The sequence below is a fragment of the Sphaerodactylus townsendi genome, linkage group LG02 (genome assembly GCF_021028975.2).
Source record: "Sphaerodactylus townsendi isolate TG3544 linkage group LG02, MPM_Stown_v2.3, whole genome shotgun sequence".
NCBI classification, from domain to species: Eukaryota; Metazoa; Chordata; class Lepidosauria; order Squamata; family Sphaerodactylidae; genus Sphaerodactylus; species Sphaerodactylus townsendi.
Window position 1 is genome coordinate 166,983,371 of NC_059426.1, and position 19,044 is coordinate 167,002,414.

Genomic DNA, 19,044 nt, shown 5'->3' on the forward strand with positions numbered 1-19,044 from the left:
AAACTTCATTTAACAGGGGAAACTAATTTGGCTTTGTCTGTTTAAAGGCACGGAAGTCAGCCCATTGGGCGGTTCATTAAATCTAAATAATAATAATAATAATAATAATAATAATAATAATAATAATAATAATAATAGAAGAAGAAGAAGAAGAAGAAGAAGAAGAAGAAGAAGAAGAAGAAGAAGAGTTTGGATTTACATCCTCCCTTTCTCTCCTGTAGGAGACTCAAAGGGGCTTACAATCTCCTTGCCCTTCCCCCCTCACAACAAACACCCTGTGAGGTGGGTGCAGAGACTCCAGAAAACTCGAGGAAGCTGTGACCTAGCCCAAGGTCCACGCCCAGCTGAAGCAAATGGGTGTGTGGGAGTGCACAGGCTAATCTGAATTCCCCAGATAAGCCTCCACAGCTCAGGCGGCAGAGCTGGGAATCAAACCCGGTTCCACCAGATTAGATACACGAGCTCTTAACCTCTTACGCCACTGCTGCTGCTGCTGCTGCTGCTGCTGCTGCTGCTGCTGCTGCTAATAATAATAATAATAATAATAATAATAATAATAATAATAATAATGTAATTAGCAATGAACAATGACTCCATCTCTCTACCATATTGACAGCAATTTGTGAGCCTTTACTTTTGCAGGTGTTTGCCAGTTCTGTGGAGGCAATATTCTATTTTGTGGAAAATGCCGAAACACCAAGTAGGCCCCTTCCACACATGCAGAACAATGCACTTTCAATCCAGTTTCAATGCACTTTGCAGCTGGACTTTACTGTGCGGAAGAGCAAAATCCACTTGCAAACCATTGTGAAAGCGGATTGAAAGTGCGTTATTCTGCATGTGCGGAAGGGGCCCTAGTTTGCCCCACACAATCTTTGGTTGAGTCTTTGTGGCTTCTATTTTTAATCCTGAACAACTGTACTCACCTGGAGTACAGTGCTGATCTACTTATACAAAACAGAAAAGCAAAGCAAAACAGAAGAGCAAGAACAGAGGCTATCAATTACATCAGACCCAATGCCAAAGTGATGCTGGAGAGGCAGAGACAACGCTGCCAACTTTGAATAGGCTCCAGGCTTTGTACAACCTGCGCCACAAGCCATGCAAAGCTGCTTAGAAGTTGAATTTTGTAAAATAGGTTGGTTTCTTCTTTTTTAATCTATAGCAATATAATATCTCCTGTTACAGTATGATTAGTTGATAAGAGGGTAGAGTGAGGATATAACAGATACCTATTAATAAGAACTGTTGAACGTAACCAAATTTGTTTAGACTGTACAGTCTCTTGTCAAAAGCTTGGAGATGTTTATATTGCCACCTAAAAGCATTTGTAATATTAGTTTTTTATATACATGTGACACTTTAATAAACATATTTTTTAAAAAGAAGTTGAAATTTGTGTGTGTGTGTTCAAGAATCACAGAATCATAGAGCTGGAAGAGACCACAAGGGCCATCAAGTCCAACCCCCTGCCATGCAGGAACAGTTTGTGGTCAGCACATCGTAGATCCATTGTCCTTGTAGATATTGGGCTGGTGTGCTAATGTAACCCCCCCATTGCTCAGGAAATGGGCTTGGACTCCAGAGGAAGGGGTGGAGACTCAAAGCAGCAAGAGGCTGCAGAGCTCATAGTTTGGAGGAGACAAGGCTACCAGACTCGGACCTTGATTTGTATAAGCCCTTAACACCTTGTTAAGGTAACTGCAATGTTGTTGGGAACTACTGGGAAGGTAGTTGTTGTTTCTATTTTACTATAATTTGTAAATGTTTGGGAGCTTTATTGTTTCAGGGGTTTTTGTGTGTTTGTAATGGGTGAGAGTTCTCTTGGAAACCTTCATCATGTTGAATCCTGTTCGCCAAGCCCTTGGAGTCTTCAGGAGCCAACCCACTTGCAGGAAGAATTGGACTTGGTAATATCAGAAGACTAGCCTAAATTCAGGGAAGGACTTGAAATGAAACAGGAACAGGGACCTTGGAAACGTTGATGTTTTGATGTTACATATGTTAAGAAAAGTAAAACCATTGTGTTTTTTAGAATTTGTTGTTGTAGAACTCCATTCCAAGTTCCTGGGCCCCACAGAACCTTAAGTGTAGATAGAGGATTTTTCAAGTCACTAACTCAACATTGTGTGTAGGTTCTTCGTCCAGGTTGCAGCAGTTTAAACAAAACTCTGAACCCGTGCAAAGTTTCAGAGGGAAGCCTGTTTTTAAAACCAAAGCTTCCATTTGGGGTTAAAGGGGAAAGGAGCAATTGCACCACCAGTAATCCCTACCAGTTTGCTGAAAACTTCTCAAACAGTTCATAGTACTTACCTGGTAAAATCCAGGACAGAGGAATTCCTCAGCAATCAAAGAGATGTTGACAAGGTCTTCAGAGATTGGGCAAAGAGTGGGAAAAGACAGTGGGTGGCACAGATAATGCCCTTCTGATTTAAATAGTCTTCAGCTCATTAATGCTTCTGCCATAGTAAATCTGTTAGTCTTCAAGGAAACTTTTCAAAATCCTTTGGCCCCCCCTTCCCGCAGCATTGCAGAGATAATGCACTTCTTCTAATCCCACTCTCTTTCAATGCACCCTCAAGGCAACTGGATTTTACTTATGCATGAATTGCAAAATCCTTACTGCTTGCAAACAAGGAAATTGGGAGTAGAGTGGGATTGAAAGTGCATTATTTTGCATGTGCGGAAGGGGCTTTGCGGGATGCCTCTGATCCTGGATAGTTTCAAAATCAAATTCTGGTATGAGTGAAAATGTAGTCAAGGAGCTGCATCTGAGACCCTGCTTAAGGGTCTGCCAATCTACATAGAGTCTCTAGCCAGTCAGTCAGAGTGAGGTGCTAAAGGTAGTTGGAGACTGGAATATTTGTAATGTACTTATTAATATATGGTGGTCCATAGAGAACAAGTCAAGTTTAACAGCAGTTAGAACTAGACAAAGACTGAAAGAACTAAAAGGAAGCAAGACACAGTGGACTTTCTTGAAAGCAACCAAGAGAAGACACAGTCTACAGCTTCAAACCTGCTCAAGACAAGCAAGTACTCTGATTTAGATAGACCCAAGGGAGGAGTTAGGGTCTTGATTCTCTCCAGTAATAAACCTATTGTTGATCTGTTGAACCTGGCTTGTGTCTCCCCCATTCTGTCCTAGCCCAGTACAGGGCACCAAAAATAGATCCACTTGGGGGGCAGAACAGCCTGGGTTAGTAGAAGGCAGCTTTGTGAGTTCATGTGTCCCATGTTCTCTCATAAGGCTCCATTACCACAACTCTTTTATTAGGCCTGCTCCTTTCATTGAAGTTTTGGTATGGAAGAAATGAAGGTGAATTGAAGCTTGTGTTAGTATAGAAATAAAAGGGAGGGGGAAAGCTGCTGTTGTTAAAAGGCACCTATGCTCCTGGCAAGGCATCTGGCCTTCTCATGAAGAAAAATTCAAACGAAGCTTTAGCCCTCATGAATTTGCCTCTGCATGCCAGTGAAAGCTGCACCTGTGGGATTTCTGCTTTGTCACATAATTCTGTCAAAGGCATCCCACAAGCCCCTTCCGCACATGCAGAATAATGCACCTTCAATCCACTTTCACAATTGTTCGCAAGCAGATTTTGCTATTCTGCACAGTAAAATCTAGCTGCAAAGTGGATTGAAAGTGGATTGAAAGTGCATTATTCTGCATGTGCGGAAGAGGCCTTAGTTAGTTTTTTTTTAACCTACCACGTTTTTTCTCCAAGGACTTAATCTTTTCTCCAAGGACTTCAAGGAGGCCTCTCCAATATTTTGTTCTCACAATAGCCCTGTGAGGTAGATTAAGTCGAGTGACAGGCCAAAGGTCCATCAGTAGCTGCTCTCCCAGTCCCACCCAGAGTCAGTACTGGCTCCATTTCCCAGGGCCAGTTTTAACTACTATTTGTTAGTTGGTTCTGGTGGGTTTTCCAGGCTGTTATTTTTAATATTTTAATGATAATAATGATAATGATGATGATGATAATAATAGTAGTAGTTGTGCGAATAAATTATTCGCACACCTAGGTCATACCTACGCCTCAGGAAAACGTTGCCATGGTGCTAATAAGCAACCCGCCAAGCCCCGCCCACGAAAGCATGTCAACCACGCCCCCACGTTCGGTTCTTTTGACGGCTCGCACCTTGCGAGCTTTCTTGACGCAGAACATCCGAAAGCCACGCCCCCTCTACTTTCGAAGATCGTTAGGCATGGGGAGGGCGACAACACCGAGCAAGACACGCCCCTTATATTTGCATTTCTTTCCCTTCCCCCGCAACACCTTAAGCCACGCCCCTCCGCTGCTCCTGTGTATCTCTCCAGCTTCCATCGCGGCGTCCTCCAATGAGCGACGCGGGTTAATTCGAGCCCGCCTCCTCGTCAGAAACCAGCCAATCTGGATTCGGCTTTGCGCAGCGGCCGGCACCTGCCGTTCGCCCCGCCCCTCTTCTCCCTCCTGGTCGGAACCGCCGCTGCGGGGGTTGGAAGGTGCTCGGTGCGGTGCGGGCGAGGCCGCGGCTTCTCCCCTCAGGCTTTCCCTTCACGGGCTCTTCCCTGCGGCCTCCCCTCGGCGCTGGTTCCGTGTCGGCCCAGGAGCGTCTCTGACGGCGCTGCTTCCTCTGGGGGGCCGGGAGGGATGCTGAGGAGGAGGAGGAGGAGGAAGGCAGCCGACAGGTAAGTTGTGTAGAAATAGCCACGCAGGTAAATGGAGCACGGTGAGGGGGGGTCTGTGTTTATGAATAACAATTCACAATATGAGTGCAATCTGTGTTCAGAATCCCCAGTGTGCACTAATTTTTGTACAACAGCCCTGTCAGGTTGGCCAGTCGTACCCCCATGTTTAGTGTTACCAACTTCCAAGTGAAGCCTTGGAGACCTGCTGGAAATACCTGGATTTCCAGGCTGCAGAGATCATTTCCCCTGTAGGGAACGGCTGCTTTGAAGGGCATTCTGTTTTGTTGAGGTCCATTCCTATCCTGGCCCTCTCTAGGCTTTACCCTCAAATCTATTATTTTCTCAGCCTAGAATTGGTAACCTTGCCCATGTTGGAGATGGAAAGCATTTATTTATGCCCTTCTTCCTAGAGATCAGGGAGAGATCCTCCTTCCTTTCTCCCCTTTCTTTTTTGCTGCTTTTAAAACAATTTTATTTTTGTCTCTCCCTTCTCCCCTTGCTTTGCTAATCTTTTTGCAGGGGTTCCCCTTGTTAAACAATCTGGTGACCAAGGGAGAGATATAAGCATTTGTTGTCCGACGGCTGGCATAGTTTAAAGTATTTTAGAGAAGTTTTGAAGTCAATCCCCCTGAGTCTCCTAGGGAAAGGTGACGAAGAAATCTAATAAATAAGTCGGATTACCTGGTTCTCACTCTACTTTTACAACAACCCTGTGCTGAGATAATTGAGCAGTGGCTTAGTGATGGAATGTCTGCTTCCCATGCTGAACTCCAATTCTCCAGTGTCTCCAGTTAGAAAAGGCCAGGGAGTGGGTTATGTGAAAAACAGCTCTGTGAGATCCTGAGGTCTTCCTCCGTATAAAGCAGCTTCATGGCAAAATCAGTATTCGAATCAGGGACTTCCAGATCTAGCATGATAGTTCTGATCACGTCCTCAAACTGTCTTTGAGGTTGATAGAAAACATATTGCTTCTTTGATTGCAGAAATTAAATTTTATACCAGTCGTCTCTTTGCACAATTCTGGCTGTTGTTATTTCCTATTACCGTGGTGGTGAACCTTTGGCACTCCAGATGTTATGGACTACAATTCCCATCAGCCCCTGGTTGTTTACAAACACTATTTCAACAACCGGTTCTGCTGAAATGGTGCGAACCTACTGAATCCCACCACTGGCTGAGAGCCACTATGCTGGATATTGCTTGTTACCAGATGGCCCTAGGCAAACCACTGTCTCTCAGTCATCTATGTGCCATGCAAGGGTGATAATTCTAACCAGTCTTATCCGACTATTGTGAGGATTACTGTGGAAATCCCCGTGTCCATGCTAGCCAAAAATTTGTGAAGTAAATCTACATGCTCTGCTGCGGTTGCGAGCCTGAGAAGAGGACAGTGGTTTACCGAAGGTTGCAAACTGATTTAATTCTGTGTATGTTGTTTAGTAGTTTGTCCTGTTTTGTTTTTGCAGTGGGATATACTGCCAAGGAACTTTTTAGGGCCTTCGCTTTAGAAGTGTTCCATTTCTGCTTAAAAACACAGGATAAAAATGTCAGAATGTTTCCTTAATTAGACTTGATTTCTCATTTCAAGAGTGCAAGTTTTTTTTTAAAAAAAGAAGTTTGTCTTGGCATTAAAGACAGGACATAAACTGTTTTATAACTACTGGTAAACCTCTTCGTAAACCTCCAGTAAAATAAAGGTTGCAAAACAAAAGTTACAAGTCATAGTGAGTTCAAGGCTATAAAGAAATTTCAGCTGCGCCCTCCAGTCCTGTAAATTCTTTTTTCTAACCCGCATTCTTGTAATTTTTGCCTTTTGGCTCAACTAGTAATTAAAAGCCCAGGATAATGAGTGGCCGAAGCCTCTCAAAGTCCTTTAAAAAGAACCAGTGTGAAACTTACAGGGCCTCTGTTTCTTTCTCAACCAAAGTTGAGGAAATCGTTCGCTTCCTTTAACTCCACCCCACTGCTTTTTCAGTAAGTGAAGTACTGGATTCTTTGATATTAAACTTTGAAGGTTTCTTTTGAAAATGCTTTTCTCTCGTACTTTAATAATGTTAACAGCGCCATGCAGAATTATGCCTTCCTGAGCCCAAAATATGATTCACAAAGGTGCAACTCTCTTATAGGCTGTGTTGTTAATCTCTCAATTCACATATGGAAAGGTGTCCCTTTCTTTCATCATTCAGGGACTGTGTGTGAAATCGGATGTGTTTGTAAGTGAGAAATATAATTTTTTTCAGGGAAAGAGCAAATGGAATGATTATCTGTGGGATTTTTTGAAAAGAAAAGCAACTGGAGATAGGTGGACCACAGCGCGAAACTGAATTTCCTTTGGGGTGCTGTGTAGTTTCCGGGGTGTATGGCCGTGTTCTAGCAGCATTCTCTCCTGATGTTTCGCCTGCATCTGTGGCTGGCATCTTCAGAGGATCCTCTGATGCCAGCCACAGATGCAGGCGAAATGTCAGGAGAGAATGCTGCTAGAACACGGCCATACAGCCTGGAAACCACACAGCACCCCAGTGATTCTGGCCGTGAAAACCTTTGACAATACCTTGAATTTCCTTTTATCAATAGGCAGCCAATCATGCTGGGAATAGACAGACCTTGTAACTGGAAAGTGAATATTCATACCAACTGAGTGGCGGAGGCTTATTTGATGAACCAGATGTGTTTCTGTACTCCTTCATTCCTGCTGGGGGACCTTTGGCTAGTCACAGTTCTTCTGAACCAGGGGTCTGCAACCTGCAGCTCTCCAGATGTTCATGGACTACAGTTCCCATCAGCCCCTGCCAGCATGGCCAATTAGAAGGGGCTGATGGGATTTATAGTCATGAACATCTGGAGAGCCGCAGGTTGCAGACCCCTGTTCTGAACTCTCTCAGCCCCACCTGCCTCACAAGGTGTCTGTTGTGGGGAGAGGAAGGGAAAGGAGCTTCTAACCCACCTTGATTCTCCTTACAGGAGAGAAAAGTGGGATATAAATCCAAACTCCTCTTCTTTTATTTTACCACCGGACTCTGGCCCCCTCCACTAAGGATGCACTGTTTCAGATTTCTCATCTAATCACCTCCAGTGTGATTCAGCTAAATGTTAGAATTGGTGTCACTTTGAGATAGGAAGTGTTATTCTTGCAGATAAGAATGTCATAAAGTGGAACGGCGACATCTGTGCTGGAGCAAGATTTCCTGTACCGAGGATGCAGGATCAGTTTTGAAGAAAGCAGCCGGCCTGTGTCCGTGATTTTTGGACTGGTACATCAATAACTTGCACGAGCAGGTGGCTTCCTCTAACCCAGAACTGTCTACTTCAGGGGTCTGCAACCTGTGGCTCTCCAGATGTTCATGGACTACAATTCCCATCAGCCCCTGCCAGCATGGCCAATTGGTTGCAGACCCCTGGCTCTAAGTTCTTCTCCAGCCTGCAAAGGGTAGAGCAGTGGTGGCGAACCTTTGGCACTCCAGATGTTATGGACTACAATTCCCATCAGCCCCTGCCAGCATGGCCAATTGGTTGCAGACCCCTGGCCATAAGTTCTTCTCCAGCCTGCAAAGGGTAGAGCAGTGGTGGCGAACCTTTGGCACTCCAGATGTTATGGACTACAATTCCCATCAGCCCCTGCCAGCATGGCCAATTGGTTGCAGACCCCTGGCCATAAGTTCTTCTCCAGCCTGCAAAGGGTAGAGCAGTGGTGGCGAACCTTTGGCACTCCAGATGTTATGGGACTACAATTCCCATCCAGCTCCCGCCAGCATGGCCCAATTGGTTTGCAGACCCTGGCCATAAGATTCTTCTCTCCAGCCTGCAAAGGGAATTGGGAGGCAATTAGTGGCCCAGACCTTATGGCATCTCAGATGTTATGGACTGGTCCGAACCATCAGCCCCTGCCAGCATGGCCAATTGACCATGCTGGCAGGGGCTGATGGAAATTGTAGTCCATAACATCTGGAGTGCCAAAGGTTCGCCACCATGGGAGTAGAGCCTTCTGCATTCGAAAAGTGTGTGGGCCACAAGTCAGCCTGCCTTTCTCTTGGAGACTGAGGTGACTCAACAGCTTGAATTACCAGTTCAGCTGAGTGGGTTAGTTAGTGTGTTGTTTTTCAGCCTCTGAATGTGAAAGCAGACCCTTCAGAGGCCTGGCGACAGCAGGGTATAAAAACACGAAGGAGTAAATAACGATTGAAGACTTCAGTGGCAACTCCTCGGTTGCGAAACTAAACCTACCAACGCCTGCCGGTGCCAGAAGAGACGGTTAAGAGGTGGCATGAGAACTATGTTTAGATATCTGAAGGAACGTCATGTGGGTGGAGGAGCAAGCTTGTTTTCTGCTGCTCCAGAGACTAGGACCAGGAGTAGTGGGGTCAAGGAGAAGGAAAAGAGATTCCACCTAAACATCAGGAAAAACTTCCTGACAGTAAGGGCTGTTCAACAGTGGAATGCACTACCTCAGAGCGTGGTGGAGTCTCCTTCTTTGGAGGTTTCAAACAGAGGCTGGATGGCCATCTGTCAGGAGTGCTTTGATTGTGTGTTCCTGCATGGCAGGGGGTTGGACTTGATGGCCCTTGGGGTCTCTTCCAACTCTGTGATTCTGTCTCCGAAACAAGGATGTTTTTATTGGCGATAGTCATGAACAGATGCCCAATGGATCAGTCGAGTCTCATAACAAGCTAAGCATAGTTGGCCCTGGGAAGTCCAGGTTCACTACTCGAAGGCAGGCAATGACAAACCGTCTCTGTTGTTCTCTTGCTTTGAAAACCCTATGAGGTCAGCATAAGTTGGCTGTGACTTGAAGTCACAGAGAAGTCGATCTCTGGCTCCCAATCTTGATCCTCCTTGATCTGAGATTGCAAATGCCTTAGCAGACCAGGTGCTCGGGAGCAGCAGCATCAGGAGCAGCAGAAGGCCATTGCTTTCACATCCTGCATGCGAGCTCCCAAAGGCACCTGGTGGGCCACTGCGAGTAGCAGAGTGCTGGACTAGAATGGACTCTGGTCTGATCCTGCAGGATTTTTCTTATGTTCTTATGAAGGTATTTTATACACAAACTAACCCCATAGGTATCCATTTTGTTGGAGAAACAGAACTGCCCAATAAAAGGCTATATTTTTGTAAACTGGTTGTGGCTAACCAATAAGCAATACAGCGTTCAGAGTGGTTCTGTGATAGCCCGCTTGGGGGGGGGGAGGGGAAGAGAGGAACATTTCTTAGGCACAGTTTCATTTTCTGCCCCTCACGCTTGCTGGAGAATGCTAGGCACCCCATATTGATGCTTCGAATGTGGATAGGACCCATGTAAGTCCGTCGTCCCTGTCTTTTCTTTTGGTGGACCAAGTTAGTAATCGTTTGTGCGTGGTAGGCTGCTATACTCGGATGATCGGTCTGTTTCCATCCTGCACAAATGTCAACAGGAAGTGATGTGTCTTGTCGGACTCAACATTAAAAACTGCAAGGACTGAGGAGTTTCTGCAGAAGTGTTTGTAGCTTCAGCACCTTCTTTATCACTTGCAGGCCCAGAGCGGGGGACTCTCTGTGGTGGTTTTGGACGAAGTAATCATCCTTTACACCCAAGGTGGCTCAAAAATTGGGGGCTGCTGACTTTCTCCAGTTTGCATGGGGACATCAAAATTTCTTCTCCTGGTTGTCTTGCATTAGCAGATGCTACCTTTTAGGCTATGCAGAGTCACCTTCGAGTGTTTATTTGGTGAGGTGCAGGTCAGCTTTTTTGGCAGGAAAATTGCCTTGTCAGGGTGGTGTGGCTGGTTCTCCTAGTGCCAAGCTTTGTGCCAAGTTCAGCTGCTCTACTAAAATGGTTTCCAGGGAGTCAGCCACAATTGATTCAATGGTATTTACTTCTGAGAAGGAGGTTTGGATTTATACCCCACCTTTCTCTCCTGGAAGGAGACTCAAGGTGGCTCACAAGCTCCTTTCCCTTCCTCTCTCCACAACAGACACCTTGTGAGGTAGGTGGGGCTGAGAGAATTCAGAGAGGACTGTGACTAGCCCAAGATCACCCAGCAGGAATTGTAGGAGTGTGGAAACATGTCTGGTTCCCCAGAGAAGCCTCTGCCACTTAGGTGGAGGAGTGGGGAATCAAACCCAGTTCTCCAGATTAGAATCCACCTGCTCTAAACCACTACACCGCGCTGATTACGTTCATGTCTGTAGCCCTGACCCGGATGGGTCAATCGTGTCTGATCTTGAAACTGAAGAAGAAGAGAAGAAGAGTTTGGATTTATGTCCCCCCTTTCTCTCTTGCAGGAGACTCAAAGGGGCTTACAATCTCCTTGCCCTTCCCCCCTCACAACAAACACCCTGTGAGGTAGGTGGGGCTGAGAGAGCTCCGAGAAGCTGTGACTAGCCCAAGGTCACCCAGCTGGCGTGTGTGTGAGTGCACAGGCTAATCTGAATTCCTCAGATAAGCCTCCACAGCTCGGGCGGCAGAGCTGGGAATCAAACCTGGTTCCTCCAGATTAGATATACGAGCTCTTAACCTCGTACGCCACTGCTGCTCATCCCTGGATCATCCCTGGTTAGTAATTGAACGGGATACGACCAAGGAATTCCAGGGCTGCTACATAGAGGCGGACGATGGCAAATCCCTTCTGAACGTCGGTTGCCTTTAAAACCCTCCAGGGCTGCCAGAAGTGCGCTGCGACTTGATGGCAATTTTTAGCTGCATGTATGTAGGATAGTTCTGCACGATTTTTAATCTTTCTTCCCTGGGATACTTTGATGTTCAGATCACATTATCTATTTTGCAAGGCTGTATTTTGCATATTTTCACGTGATTTTCTACGTGGACGGACTATTACTGCGGGCGTGAAATAGCTTGAAAAATAAAACATTCACATTTGATGCCTTTGAGGTCTATTTATAAATCATGACCATCACGAGAAGCATGTCCACACGCCCAGTAAAATGCGTTCCAAGAGTGTTGGGCAATTGGCCTAGAGCCGTACGATCCCGTGAAGTTGTGCAGAAATTCTCAGTTGGAGCAAATGGAAGCTTTTGGCAGTATGCACTACAGCTCGCTCTCTGGCGTGAGGCTTGTCGTTTTCAAACTCTAAAAATATTTCTTTAACGCAATGATTATTTGAAGATACTCAATGGATCAAACATACATTCCGGAGTTGGTTAGTTTAAAATACTGTATAAGATTTATGCTGGCCGGTGCCACTGTTTTCTTAACAACACAACCCCTTCAAAGTAAAATGAAAAAAAAATAAACATTTTTAAGAATGGCTTTCCACTGCCAATTTTGACTTAATCCTTCTCTGTGTACTTTTAAGAGGTTTATGTGAAAACGCTGCTAACGTCGAATAGTAAAAGATTTACTGATGGAAGGCTCGGCTACGTTGCAGACATCAATTAGACCAGTTCGGTTGTCTTAGACTCGTTACGTGAGGTGCTCAGTGTGGTACGTGGCGATCCTTGGTCCCTTTAGAGAGCCAGTGTGGTGTAGAGGTCAAGAGCAGGTGCACTCTAATCTGGAGAACCGGGTTTGATTCTCGCTCTGCCACTGGAGCTGTGGAGGCTTATCTAGTGAACTAGATAAGCTTGTGCACTCTAACACACGCCAGCTGGGTGACCTTGGGCTAGTCACAGTTCTCTGGAGCTCTCTCAACTTTACCTACCCTCACAGGGTGTTTGTTGTGAGGGGGGAAGAAAAGGAGTTTGTAAGCCCCTTTGCATCTCCTTACAGGAGAGAAAGGGGGGATATAAATCCAACTCCTCTCCTTCTTCTTCTTTACTGAATTACAGTTCTAGGGAGCCTGGGAGTGGCAGGTGGAATGCACTGCCTCCTACCCTGCTCCAGGTTTGCTCTGCAACTATGAATCCTCATGCCGTATACTCAAGAAGATTTTTAAAAAAATGTTTTTTCTCGCCCACTTTATCTAAGGAGGACTTGGAAGCATCATTCATGGTCCTTGCTGCTTCCTCTGTTGTATCCTTGCAATGACCCTGTGAGGGAAGTTAGCCTGAGAGGTAGTGTCTGGCCCAAGATCGGCAGAGGCCAATTTACTGGAGGTCCCTGGCCCCTCAATGACGTGGTTGGCCTCCACTCGGGCCAGGGCCTTTACGGCTCTGGCGCTGCCTGGTGGAACACTCTCCCTCCAGCTGCCCGGGCCCTGTGGGACCTTGGAGAATTCCACAGGGCCTGTAAGACCGAGTTGTTCCACCGGGCCTTCGGAGAGACCAGCCGCTGAGGGTGCTCCCTGCCCCTCCTCTCTGCCCCATATGGGTCCCTCATACCATTGGGACCCACCATACATACATACATACATATATATATATATATATACATATATATATATATATATATATATATATATATATATAACAAATATATATATATATATATATATATACTCAATATTACTAGGAGGGTTTAAGCAAAGGGGTTTTACATAGGGGCTGGGTTAGGAAATAGCTGTTGTTTTCTTCTTGTGCATAGAAAATAATGCAGTGATTTTATGTATGATGTTTTTATGCTGTACATCGCCCTGAGCCCCTTGGGGATAGGGCGGTATATGAAATAAATAAATAAATAAATAAAAATAAAAATAATAAAAATAATAATAATAATAATAATAATAATAATAATAATAATAATAATAATAATAATAATAATAATAATAATAATAATAATTCAGTGGGCTTCATCTGTGGTGAGATTTGGTGGTGAGGCATGGTGAGACCTGCACCCTTCCCCAGTACTGGTCAAGACTCTCAACCAACTGCATCTCTGGCTCTTCTTAGACGTGCATATCTGCGAGACAGCCCTTATTGCCTTCCAAGACCCCTCCGGGCTGTGGAGGGGAATTTGCTAGTGGTACTGGACCCCAAGGATGTTCAGCTGGCCACGACACGGGTCAGGGCTTTTACAGCCCCAGCCTGGTGGAACCCACTCCTCCATGACATCTGGGCCCTGCAGAGTCTGTCTCAGCTCCGCAGGGCCTGCAAGACGGAGTTGTTCCGCCGAGCCTTTTCTGTCTGGCCAGCCGGGCGTCCCTCTTCTTCAAATCACCCTCTGGGTGAGACACACGTGCTTTTTCATGCCTTTGAATTTTTTTTTTGCCATCTTGTTTAAACTGGTTTTAATATTTCTATATTTTTGTATTGTTTTTAAACTCTTGCATTACGTTTTAATTGTTTTTGTAAGCTTCCTCGAGCCCTTTGGTGGATAAGAGAAAGGAATAAATAAATACATTTAGGTCAGGTTTCACCGGGTATGTATGGAGAGTAGAATGGCAAACGATCTCTTAAAGGAAACGTGTGTGTTAAAGGGCCATCAAAGCGCTTCCAACTTATGGCAACCCGATGACTCAATGTTGCCCAAAACTTTATGTTGTCAACAGCCTTGCTCAGGACTTGCAAACTGAGAGCCAAGCCTTCCTTGACTGCACAGGTGTCAAACTTGCGACCCTCCAAATGTTATGGACGACAGTTCCCATCATCCCCTGCCAGCATGATGCTGGCAGGGGATGATGGGAACTGTCGTCCATAACATTTGGAGGGTCGCAAGTTTGACACCTGTGTTTTATTGAGTCGATCCATCTCACGTTGGGTCTTCCTCTTTTCTTGTTGCCTTCAGCTTTCCCTAGCATGATTCCTAGTCTTTTCCAGTGACTCCTGTCTTCTCATCATGTGACCAAAGTATGACAGTTTAGTCATTTTAGCTTCCTGTATTAACTCAGGAAGTGTGTTACTGGACACAGTGTGTAACACAGTGATACACCTCTGAAGATGCCAGCCCCAGATGCAGATGTGTTTCTGCACTCCTAAATTCCTGCTAAGTGACTATGGGCTAGTCACAGTTCTCTCTGAACTCTCTCAGCCCCACCTACCTCACAAGTTGTCTGCTGTGGGGAGAGGAAGGGAGAGGAGCTTGTGAGCCACCTTGAGTCTCCTTGCAGGAGAGAAAGGTGAGATATAAATCCAAACTCCTCTTCTTCTTCTCCTTAGTCTCTTCTGAAAATAAAGTATTTTTTTAACTTTCTCAAGTTTAAAAAAAAACTTGCCAAAGTTGTAGGAGGGGCTACTATATGGGAAAGTCAAGTGTAAAACACTCTTTAATCAGGCAGATGGAACTAGTGTTGTATCTTGTGGTCCTGGGCACAGGAAGTGAAAATGTAGAGGACTGTCCTTAAAAAAAGAGTCTCTGTTCCTTTAAGTATATCCTATTGGAATGTGTTTGTCGACGCATGAACATTTTTTTTCATTGCCTAATAGCTTATCTTCTCTAAGCTCCTACACAGTGTTATCAGACAGGTCTTTTATTTATACCCCTTCTCTTGTAGACTGAAATCTGCATTGGAAGAAAGTTAGACCAAGGAACAAGCAACACATTGATGACTTAGGTTGATGCTGAAGGGCACGCTTGTTTCATGCCGCAACAGTATATCAGAGCTTCGACGACAGAACCAAGAGCCCAGTTATGTTTTCAGAACATTAGCAGTTTTGTCTTTCCCCACCGTCCGTGGTTTTTTTTTTTGGCTTTTTAAAGTCTGTTTTTATGAGCCGCCTCTCCTCCGTGAGATAAAAATGCAGGATCCAAATTTGGTGGAAATGTCTAGCAGCGTAGAAGGCTCAAACTGTTCGTTTTTACAATGTTTGTCGGCGGAGATTTGCACTGTCTCGTTCCCTGGAGCCGGCGAGGAACCTGGCAGAGACCGTTCCAGTCAAAACGGACAGCTTGGTGGGCTGGAGACAGTTCAGGAAAACTTTCCCAGTGAGGATGGCGGCGGGGGCGATTTTGAAGCCTCTTGGGACTGCCTCCCGGATGCTTTCGCTGCGGAATCCAGCAACGCTTGGGGCGATTTTGAAAGTTTCAGAGAGGTCAAGGTGGACAGCCAGAGCCACACCCCGGAGCTTTTGGAGAATTTAAATGGAGAGCAAACTACTACAAGAGACATAGACATCAAAGATAATCACTTTGCTACCTCATGTGAACAGATCTTTTCCAGAACAGCTGGGCACCCTAGAAGAGATGCTTGCCTTAATGTTCCAGTGAAGGTATGTGTTTTGATAACAGTGACTCACCCTCTCTGCTCAGCCTCGCTCTCCTCCCTCCTGTTCCAGATGTGTTAATTTTTGTGACATCACCATGAAAGGTTTGGCAGTGCAGAGCCAGGATAACACCTTTCTTCATTAAATACGGTGTAGAACAGCAACACCTGTTCCCTCTTAGTTTCATGTAAAAGTGGTTCCATAGAAGGCTAACCTGGGTATAAAGGGCAGTAGTAGGGCGAGTACCTTATATTCCAGGCCTCAGATGTTATGGATTCACAATCTCCCATTCAGCCCCTGCCATTGGCCATTTGTCCATGCTGGCAGGAGCTGATGGGAATTGTAGTCCATAACATCTGGAGTGCCAAAGGTTCGCCACCACGGGTATAAGGGCAGAAAATCTTGTTCTCTTGTCAGGTTAGAAAAAATTTAAGCTGATGTATTCAAATAAATTACCTTCCCTCTTACTCCCGTCGCTCCATGAGAGTACCTTAGTCTTATTTTTTAATCCATTTTTTGAGTTTTGCATTTCGTCGTCGTTGTTGTTGTTGTTGTTGTTAAATTTGCTATACCGCCCACCCCTGAAGGGCTCTGGGCGGTGCACAAAAACACAAAACAACAATGATAACATTAAAACAAATATTCAGATTAAAATGTGGAACCACACAGTTCAGGTGACAGGCTTGTACGGTTAATTGTGTCGCATCAGTACTAAACATCCTGGGTTGTAGCACACAGTAAATGAATTTCTATTCAAGCTGACCAGATTTTTTTTAATGAAGTATGGATAAAAACATTTTTTTTGTAACTGGTTCTGGTGGGTTTTCTGGGTTGTGTGGCCGTGGCCTGGTGGATCTGGTGGATGGCCACACAGCCCGAAAAACCCACCAGAACCAGTTGAATCTGGCCGTGAAAGCCTTCGACAAAACATTTTTTGTAAGTTGCTCACATGAGGAGAAGCAGAGACTTAAGCCCATTTTAGAATTAATTACCCAACTGCATAATCCTTGAGCAGGGAAAGTATTGCATTAATTCTTATGGAGCTACTCTTGTGAGTAAGGAGCAGGTGGCTCTAATTTTCACATGTTATCCCACCCCTTCAAGATGGGCTGCACAAATGTAATTTTGTTCCTTGCTGTGAAAGTAGCATTTTAGTTGCAACCAAGCGGATTGTTGGGAAGCCTTCTCGGTTGCTGTTTGGTGGTGCTTTGCCGCTTCCGCATGCCCTTTTCTTTCATTGCTTTTGCATCCCCCTTGTTTGTCCTCCTTGCTGTTTAACGTGCAACTTCCATCCCAGTCTGGTGACGGGGGGGAGGGGTAAAAGGAGTGGAGGGGGTGGCAAATAAGATGAAAACTGGCACCTGAAATCACATTCAATGTGCTCAGCCAGGGCTGGAAACTGTTGAAAACGGAAGCTGTCTTCTGACGCTCGTGAAAGATGCAGAGGCCAGCTGTTTCAGCTCGGCGCCTGTTAGCCCACTGTTGAAGGAGTGCGAAGTCATGGCCTTTGTTTCGTGCTGCGACTGCTACAATACGGGTCTGTGTGCTTGCCCTCCCGGACGTCCCCTGAAATCTAGGAGGTGGTTCTAACCAGAGAGGACAATTAGTCAGGTTGTAGTCATCTGATCTTTCTGTAGAATCGGAAATCTGCCTCAGAATGTAGTGAGAGTCCAGGCGGTAGCGTAAAGGCCCGGTTTGGAAGTTCAGTCAAGCCGTGATGTTGAAGGTGAGCAGTATTGGTGAACAACAGGTGTGTGGTGGGGGTCAAATTCAATTCTTCCTAGGTGGACAGGTAGAGAACAGGACTGGAATCTCTTTTATCCTTTATCAATGATAATGAAATCCAGAGTACTACTGAGTTTTTAAAGGCCAGTAGAAAGTGAGCAGTCTGAGGGCCTCTTTCTATCTCAGCAGCAAAGGTTTTCTTTCCTTTCTTTCCTTTTTTTGCTATATAAAACAGCAGAATTGGTCTCAGAGTGCCAGAATCGCTTTGCTTCTTTATTTTTCTAGGCCACCCTCAACTCAGAAGACGTTCTTAAACTGAGCTTTCCCGAAGTTCCTGTGCCACAGTTCTCGGAGAACATAAGCGGCTTGAATGAGATGCTCGAGACAAAAACGGAAGATGCGGACATTCCTGAACATACAAAAATGCAACCTTGGTAACTCTTTAAAATATTCAGTTGTTAAAATCGCAGGTAACCTGCCTTTCAGGGTGTTCCCAGACTGCTCAGGGCAATCAAATTGGAATACTTAACATAATTATTATGTTGATGAGTATTCATGCTGCATGGTCACATTTGTTTCTGGAAAAAGGGACACATCTGGGTAGGATTCTGGAACGGAAGGAACCCACTTCATTAGTAAAGGTACCAGCTGACTGTCTGGTTCTTATCTGTTTCCTACATGGTGTCTTATTTTGGTCCAGGGTAGATAATAACTCCCTGTTGACATTCTAGCAAAAGCAGTTTCTCCCAATCAATAAGGCATTTTACTCGTTCCCTGGGAGTCTCCCCATTCATTGTAGTGACTTATCACCAACAAGTTGCTCGATTTACTGTTAATACAGTTTTATCCATGCCTCATCGTGTCTCTATACAGATGGATCCATTCTTAAGTTGCATCACGTTCAGAGATGGGATCCAGCAAGTTCTCACCAGTTCCCGAGAGTGGGTTGCTAATTATTTGTGTGTGCCGAGAGGGGGTTACTAATTGGGTTTGCTTTTCCGTTAGAAATTCCATTAGGTCCAAAAATCATAAAGTCCTGTTGTTTCCTATGTGGCTGGTTAGCAAAGGTAGAAAACGGGATAATTCTCCCTGTTGGGCTGTTTTTGAAACATGTTTTAGAAATATGGTAAAGTTCCTTGTTTCCTTGATTTCTAGAAACAAAATTACGTATTTGAAAGTATTAAGTATTTGACAGGCAGTCAATTAGAGGAGAAGTAGTTGTTTCTGTTGGCACTAGACGATAGGACTTGCTATAATGAGTTTAAATTATGGACAGAAAGATACCAGCTGGAAATTTGGAACTTTTTTTTACAGTAAGAGTTTTGTACAGTAACAGTAACAGGGAAATTATTAATGCCCCACCCCTGGAATGCCCGGTCACGCCCCCGTCATGCCCTGCCCAGCCCCATTGGCGCTACGCCACTGTTTGAATCCCACCACCATGGGAACCTGTTACTAAAATTTTTGGATCTCACCACTGATCACATTCCTTCGACTTGTGATGCTAGTGGGCTGTGCTGCTTGCCAGCACAGAACAGCGGAACCGCAGAAAGAAATGGATGCTCCTGTATCCCAAGGGGGACCTCTAGATATGCAGAAAAGTAGCAGTTTTCTCCCTTTACTGCAAAAAATGGGGATTCCCC

General features: G+C 45.1%; 2 protein-coding genes across 2 annotated transcripts in view; one reads left to right on the plus strand and one right to left on the minus strand.

The window, feature by feature from the left end:
• The window catches only part of LOC125426857 (SERTA domain-containing protein 2-like), a 751,974-nt gene that overhangs the window by 680,528 nt on the left and 52,402 nt on the right, over positions 1-19,044 (minus strand). The gene's annotated exons all lie outside the window — the stretch shown is intronic.
• The window catches only part of CLBA1 (clathrin binding box of aftiphilin containing 1), a 38,005-nt gene continuing 23,412 nt past the window's right edge, over positions 4,452-19,044 (plus strand). Inside the window, exons 1-3 of the mRNA XM_048484649.1 lie at positions 4,452-4,669; positions 14,968-15,682; positions 17,687-17,835. Coding sequence (XP_048340606.1) covers positions 15,032-15,682; positions 17,687-17,835 — 800 coding nt within the window. The 5' untranslated portion in view covers positions 4,452-4,669; positions 14,968-15,031. The remainder of the gene's footprint in view (positions 4,670-14,967; positions 15,683-17,686; positions 17,836-19,044) is intronic.